We start from the raw sequence: 7,500 nt of genomic DNA on the forward strand, positions 1-7,500 counted from the left end.
TGCAGAAGTGGAAACAAAAACAAATGAAGAAATAAAGACGGAAGCGAAAGGATAAAATAATGAAAAAGGTTTGTGGAAAGAGAAATAGATGAGAAAACGAAGAGATTACGTTAGCAAGATAGAGAAAAGGAAAAATGGAACAGGGGATAGAGAAATACAGAAAAGATAAAATGATGTAACGTTAATGAAAAGAGAAATGAGAAAAAATGAACGATAGAAAGGATAGAAATAGGATAGACATGTGAATCATCTAACAAGAGGTAAATAATAATAGGAAACAGAGAATAATGAAGGGATAAAGATAGAGAGAGGATAATACAAGGTTAGATAAGCAAAAAGAGGAAGGATAAAGATGGAAGATTATGTAGTAAGGGATAAAATTATAGGAAAGTGGGGAATGATGAAGGAGGGATAAAGATGGAAAGAGAGAGAGAGAGAGAGAGGGGGAAGATAATGCCAGGTTACGATAGCGAGTGGTGAAAAAAAGATGAAGAGGGAAGAAAGTAAGATAAACAAAAATAAGAAAGAAGGAAATGGACGTGGGAGAAAAGAAATAACAGGAACTAACGATACGGGAAAAAAAATAACACAAATGGAAAAAAAAAAACAAAGAAAAAAAAAGAAACAAAACACAAAATCAGTATATGGAGGGAGGGAAAATTGTGGCCAACGAGAAGAAGGGAAAGAAAAACATGAAAAAAAAGAAAAAAAAATGAAAGAAAAAAAAGAAGATGAGGTTAGCAAAGGGAAAACAAACAAAACGTGGCAACAATACTGAAGGAAACACAAAAACAAAACAACGGATTTAGAAAAGAAGGAAGGAAAGAAAGGAAGGAAAGAGAGGAAAATAAAAGAGAAAAAACATAATTTAGGAAAGAATAAAGAGGAGGAAGAGGAAGAGGAAGTGTTCTGAAGAGTAAAGGGGGAAAGTTGAGAAGGAGGAGGAGGAGGAGGAGGAGGAGGAGGAGGAAGAGTGAAGGGGTAAAGTGTCCAAGGAGAGGAAGGGAGGAGAGGGAAGGGGAGGTAGAGGTTCCTGAGAGAGAGGGGGTGGGAGGGTGAGAGGGAGGGGTGGAGAGAGAGAGTGAGAGTGAGTGAGAGTGAGAGGGGAGGGAGAGAGGGAGAGGTGGATTGAAACTCGCTCACATTTTAAAAGCAAATTCGTGGGGACGCGATGAAGCTGTCTCACATACCACGCTGAATTCGACAGTGAGAGAGAGAGAGAGAGAGAGAGAGAGAGAGAGAGAGAGAGAGAGAGAGAGAGAGAGCATTATGGGTTGTATAAGTTGCATTTTTCGAGGGGGGAGAAAGAAAAATGTGTCAATATGCGTGAGAGAGAGAGAGAGAGAGAGAGAGAGAGAGAGAGAGAGAGAGAGAGAGAGAGAGAGAGAGAGAGAGAGAGAGAAATATATATCAGAATCACAGTCATACAAACAAAACCAGAGAGAGAGAGAGAGAGAGAGAGAGAGCGTGGGGGGATTTAAAAGCTATCTCACACTGTGGCACAAAATTGGAGTGTTTGTGGTGACCGGCATTTAAAGCTATTTCACATTTGGGCCAATTTTCTTTACACGGCCACGGCTCCAAAAAGGTGGCTCTCACAATTTAGAGCTAATTCACATCAAGGGCTCTCTCTCTCTCTCTCTCTCTCTCTCTCTCTCTCTCTCTCTGGTTTTCATTCCCCTTTCCCCCTCATTTTGGGCGAGAGAGAGAGAGAGAGAGAGAGAGAGAGAGAGAGAGAGAGAGAGAGAGAGAGAGAGAGAGAGAGAGGGGAAAAACTAAAAAATACAATTTCAAATGAATGAATGAATAAATAATCAAGTCAGTTTGTTAATCTGGGTTAGTGATGCTGCTACTACTACTACTACTACTACTACTACTACTACTACTTTCTTTTTTTACTACTACTACTACTACTACTACTACTACTACTTTTTTACTACTACTACTACTACTACTACTACCACTACTACTACTACTACTTTACTACTACTACTACTACTACTACTACTACTACTACCACTACTACTACTACTACTACTACTATTACTTCTACTATTACTACTACTACTACTACTACTTCTATTACTATTACCACTACTACTACTACTACTACTACTACTACTACTACTACTACTACTACTACCACCACCGCCATTAATAACATTACTTCTACCACCACCACTTCTACTACTACTACAAATTTTACTTCTACTACCCGCAACAACAACAACAACTACTACTACTACTACTACTACTACTACTACTACTACTACTATATGCTGCACGGTCTTATGTACCATACAGAGTTAATTAAACTGAAGGTAATAGGTAGATAGAGTACAAATCTCTCTCTCTCTCTCTCTCTCTCTCTCTCTCTCTCTCTCTCTCTCTCTCATTACTTAAATTTTACCGAACTTAACTTTCGACATTTAATTTTGTCCTTACTTAAATTTGATCTTGTCAACCCCACCTCTCTCTCTCTCTCTCTCTCTCTCTCTCTCTCTCTCTCTCTCTCTCTCTCTCATGACTCGAGAACCAGTTATGTAACACACGAGGACCTGTCTTCTCTCTTCCACACACACACACACACACACACACACACACACACACACACACTTACCTTGAAAAACAGCTTCAAACGGCAACTTGTCCTTGTTCACACCACTGTTGGCAATTCGGAGACTGTTCTTGCCCGCTAACACCGAGGAGGAGGAGGAGGAAGAGGAGGAGGAAGAGGAGGAAGAGGAGGAGGGGGAATAGGGAAGGGAAGGGAAGGGAGGTGGAGGGGAGGGTACGGATGCTACCTGCCCTACACCCCAAGACACCACCACCACCGCCACCACCACCACGCCCGCCACCTTAGCCGTCATGACCTCGCTTAGTGCATGACCTCAAGCCTCCTAGGTCACCTCAGGCCGGGGGAGGGGAGGGGAATGGGGATGGGGAGGAGGTAGAGGTCAACGGCTTATGATGGGGAGTAGGAGGGGAGGGAAGGAAGGGATGGGGAGAGTAAGAGTATTTGGTCTCTCTCTCTCTCTCTCTCTCTCTCTCTCTCTCTCTCTCTCTCTCTGGTCACCACACGTTTTTCGTTTTCTTTCTCTCACAATTCACGTTTTCTTTTCACTTCTTATCTCTTCCTTGTATTCCTCCTCCTTTATCAGTAATTCCACCAGAGTCGCCCTGTTAGTGAGATCTTTGCGTTTATCTTTATGTTTAGACTTTCAATTTCTTTTCCTCTCCTTCCTTCTCCTCCTCCTCCTTCCTTTTTTTACCCAGCAGGTGTTTGAGGCGGCTTGGCTTGAAGGCTTCACGGGCGTGGGTGTGAGGTGTGCTTCGGCCCGCCACTTGGAGCTTCGAAATGGCCAGCTAGCAATGACACGCCCTCTCTCTCTTCCTCTCCCGCTTCTCCCAGCCTCTCCCCGCCGGGCCCGCACGCTGCCTCAATCTTTGGCGGACACACACACGCTCGTCCCAGTCTATTTCCGCCACTTCTCATTAATTCTCTGCCCAAATACCCGTCACTTTATCCAAGGGGAGCTGTAGGGGTGCAATACCGCCCTCCCATCCGGCTCACTCGTCACTACCTTTGCTGCTTACAATATCGAATCAGCTGCTGCCGCCCCGCCCGCCCAAAGTGTCGTACCGTATCCAAAACTTTTGCTATTATTTTGATATATAGTTTCCTTGTGTGTGACTCGATTTGCCTAACTCGTTTGTAATAGTTACGGATGACGCGTCGTGGTGTTGTGGTGTTGTGGTGGTGGTTGTGGTGGTGATGGTTTTTGATGTCTTGAAGAAATAGTTTAAATTGTCCGTTTGTCTTTATATTTTTCTCAGTTTCTTTACTTTTTTTTTAGACTTCAGATAGATAAAAAAAAAAACACACACTTTATCTGAACCCTATAAAAAACAAAACTTAAAAAAAAAATATAATAAATAAACCACAAAAAATAAATAGTTTCACAAGGAGTACTCACACACACACACACACACACACACACACACACACACACACACACACACTTCATAATCTCCCACACAAATATAATCACCAAAACATTTCCAAGAGCTTTCCTTCAGCCTAGTGCCTTGTGACTCTCTCCATCTCACTCTCCCTCTCCCTCTCCCTCTCTCCACGCCCCGGGCCGCCATTAAGAGAGCAGCAGGGAGGAGCAGATGAGCCACGTATCTGAAGGGCTTACATTTTGACATGACAGCTGAGGGCGTGAGGGCGTGAGGGCGTGAGTGCGCGCGAGCATCGTACACGTGGCAGGGCGGGACTTGCGCGCGGCCGCTCCTGTCTGCTGAATCAATGAAAATGAACTGATCTCTCTCTCTCTCTCTCTCTCTCTCTCTCTCTCTCTCTCTCTCTCTCTCTCGTTTTCTTTTTCTTTTTTTTTTCTTTCACCCCTCTGCCTTTTTATCCTCATTAATGTCTGATTTGCTTCACTTCCTCCTCCTCCTCCTCCTCCTCCTCCTCCTCTTCCTCTTCTGTTAGTTTGTTCATTCTTATCAGTCAATTTTTTTCTTAACTTCCTTCACTACCGATGTCAATTCCTCTTCTTTTCTTTTTCCCTCCTCCTCCTCGCCTTTTTCCTCCTCCTCCTCCTCCTCCTCCTCTTCCTCCTCCTCTGTTATGGTATCGTTTTCTGTTTGTCTTTCTTTTCTGTTCATTTTCTTCTTTCTTTTGTTTTTCTCTTTTAAGTTTGGAATTATTCGCTGTTTCTTGTTTTAGTGATTGTTTTTTTCCTGTCTTTCTTATTGTGTCATTTTTTTCCTCATTACTCGGCTAAGTTATGTCTTCTTCTTCTTCTTCTTCTTCTTCTTCTTCTTCTTCTTCTTTTCCTTTTTCTTCTTCTTCTTCTTCTTCTTTTCCTCTTCTTCTTCTTCTTGTTATTCTTCTTCTCTTCCTTCTTGTTCTTGTTCTTCTTATTCTTCTTGTTTTTCTTATTTTCTTGTTTTTCTTGTTTTCCTTCTTCTTCCTCTTCTTCTTCTTTTCTTTTCTCTTTGTTGTTGTTGTTGCTGTTGCTGTTGTTGTTGTTGTTGTTTCTTCTATCTTCTTCTTTTTCTTCATTTTGTTGTCGTTGTTGTTCTCTTCTTCTCTTTCTTCTTCTTCTTCTCTTTCATCATCTTTTCCTTTTCTTCTTCTTCGTCTTCTCTTTCTTCTTCTTCTTTTCTTCTTCTTAATTTCATCTTTCTTCTTCTTCTTCTTCTTCTTCTTCTTCTTCTTCTTTTCTTCCTCCTGGTCATTCAGTTTCACAATTTCAGCTTATCTGTTTTTATTTTTCCTTTTTCTTCTTTTTCTTCCTGTTTCTCTATTCTTGTTTTACTTTTTTTCTTCTTTTTTTTTATCTTACTTTGTTATCAGTTCGTTCTTATAAAAGTGTTAATTTTGTTGACAACTCTCACAGGATGATAAAAAAAAAAAAACTCTTGTGTACTCTCTCTCTCTCTCTCTCTCTCACAAATGTCTTTTTTTTTATCTAATTTCTTTCAATAAACAAGAAACAAAACTATTAACAAAAATAAAACAAAAGGTAAATTAAATAAAAATGTTCTCTTTCCTCTTTTTCATTGTCTTTTTTAATTCATTCATTTTAATTTACTTGTTTTTCTTACTACCACGAATATACCTTTCTTTTTTTTCTTTTCTTTTCTTTTTTTTTTTTTTTTGCGTGGGAGTGTGAGTGGGAGGGAACTTTTTTTTTTACACTTGATCTTCTTGTTTGACGCGAGCAAAGAGAGAGAGAGAAAGAGAGAGAGAGAGAGAGGGAGAAAAAAAAGTAAGTCGGTTTATTTTTACTCTCGCGTTGATAACATAATTAATTTCTTGTTCTTGCTACCTTTTTCATATCTTTTTTCTTTATTTTTCTTCTATTTCTTTATTCTTTTCTTCCTTGTACTCATTTCCTGTCTCTTCTTGTTTTTGTTTTTGTTTCTTCCTTTTCTTTTTCTTGTTCAATATTCCTTTCGTCATTTCACTCTCCACCTCTTCTTCTTGCATCTCTTCCTTACCCTTTATCTTTCTCTCCTCTAACACTTTCTTCTTTCTTTTTTTAACTTTCCGTGTATTTTCTCCACCTGCCTCTCCTCCTCCTTCTCCTCCTCCTCTGTCTAAGCCTTATCTCCTCCTCCTACTCCTCCTCCTTCGACTCCTCCTCCTACTTCATTTCCCTACCACTGTTATGAAACACAACTCCGTCTAACCAAGTCAAACATAAAACAGAACGTAAAACTCCTGACCTTCACCTGTCTATCTTGAGATCACTTCCTCCTCCTTCACTGGACGAGGAGACACACTCTATTCGTAACATTTATAAGCACCTCGTCTCTTTTTTTTCATCTCTGTAGTGGAAGTTACCGAAGTTTTCAAGAGTGTTTTTATTAGTAGTATTAGTAGTAGAGGTATAGAAGTAGTAGTAGTGGTGGTGGTAGTGGTAGTTGTGGTAGTTGTGGTGGTTGTGGTGGTTGTGGTGATGGTAGTAGTAGTAATGATAGTAGTTATTGTAGTAGTAGTAGTAGTAGTAGTAGTTATTGTAGTAGTAGTAGTAGTAGTAGTAGTAGTAGTAGTAGTAATAATAATAAAGTAGTAGTATTGAAGGGACAGTTTAAAAATCCTTCTTCTTCCTTTGCGGTAACGAAGCTAATTATGAGAAAACAGTCTTGTGAGAATCAGGTTTTCCAGAATATGGTGTGGACTGGTAGAAGGAAGTTAGTGGACGGTTTTCAAAGGTGTTTTCATGATTCCAGGAGCAATGTTAACCCATTCAGTACCACAACGCGCTTCCATATTCATTCTGCTTACTATTTGGTGATTTTATACAGCTTCAGAAACTCATGTAGGGGATTAAAATAGTGAAGACTGTGGCCATTAATCTTCTGACCTCCATAGACTCTTCCTAATTTCAATAAAATGGTCCAACCGTACACAAAACTCAAGGTAAAAAATGTGTCCCAGTACTGAAGAGGCTAAGAGTCGTATGTAATCTCCCACAAGAAAAAGAGCTAAGGAAACGTGACTTAGCATATCTACGGCACTTGAGAATAGAACGGGTGTGAGAGAGAAAAAAAAAACATATCAAAACAAGCTGCATTGGAAGTTACTACGATTTTCAAAGGCGTTTTCATGACTCTACGGACAACTTAACAAGACTTCTGCAACTGAAACAAGAAAACAGCTATAAAAAAAAAGACTAAAGTAAACTTCTCTGTAGCCTTTGAAAACAGTCGGCGAGAGAGCAAATCGCTTCAGGAGACAATGTACTTCCAAGTTTTTATTTTCAAGAACGTTTTTAATGACATGTATTCTCAACACTTCTGTACTCCACCTCTACTACTTCAAAAGGCTTCTTTATCTAAATTTACATGTGTTTTTCTAAGTTTTTTTTTCCCCCGTTATAGAGACAGTGACAACATTTCTACATTACTAACTAGAAAAACACTCTTGAAAACCCCGCTAATCATCTCTGTGGCCTTGGATAACAATCGCGGTGAGAGAGC

General features: G+C 40.0%; 1 protein-coding gene across 1 annotated transcript in view; it reads right to left on the bottom strand.

Moving 5' to 3' along the window:
- The window catches only part of LOC123511399 (pikachurin-like), a 153,594-nt gene extending 150,003 nt beyond the window's left edge, over positions 1-3,591 (bottom strand). Inside the window, exon 1 of the mRNA XM_045267243.1 lies at positions 2,621-3,591. Within this exon, the coding sequence (XP_045123178.1) occupies positions 2,621-2,870 (250 nt within the window). The 5' untranslated portion in view covers positions 2,871-3,591. The remainder of the gene's footprint in view (positions 1-2,620) is intronic.
- Positions 3,592-7,500: the final 3,909 nt, after the last annotated feature.

This window comes from Portunus trituberculatus, chromosome 31 (assembly GCF_017591435.1).
Source record: "Portunus trituberculatus isolate SZX2019 chromosome 31, ASM1759143v1, whole genome shotgun sequence".
NCBI classification, from domain to species: Eukaryota; Metazoa; Arthropoda; class Malacostraca; order Decapoda; family Portunidae; genus Portunus; species Portunus trituberculatus.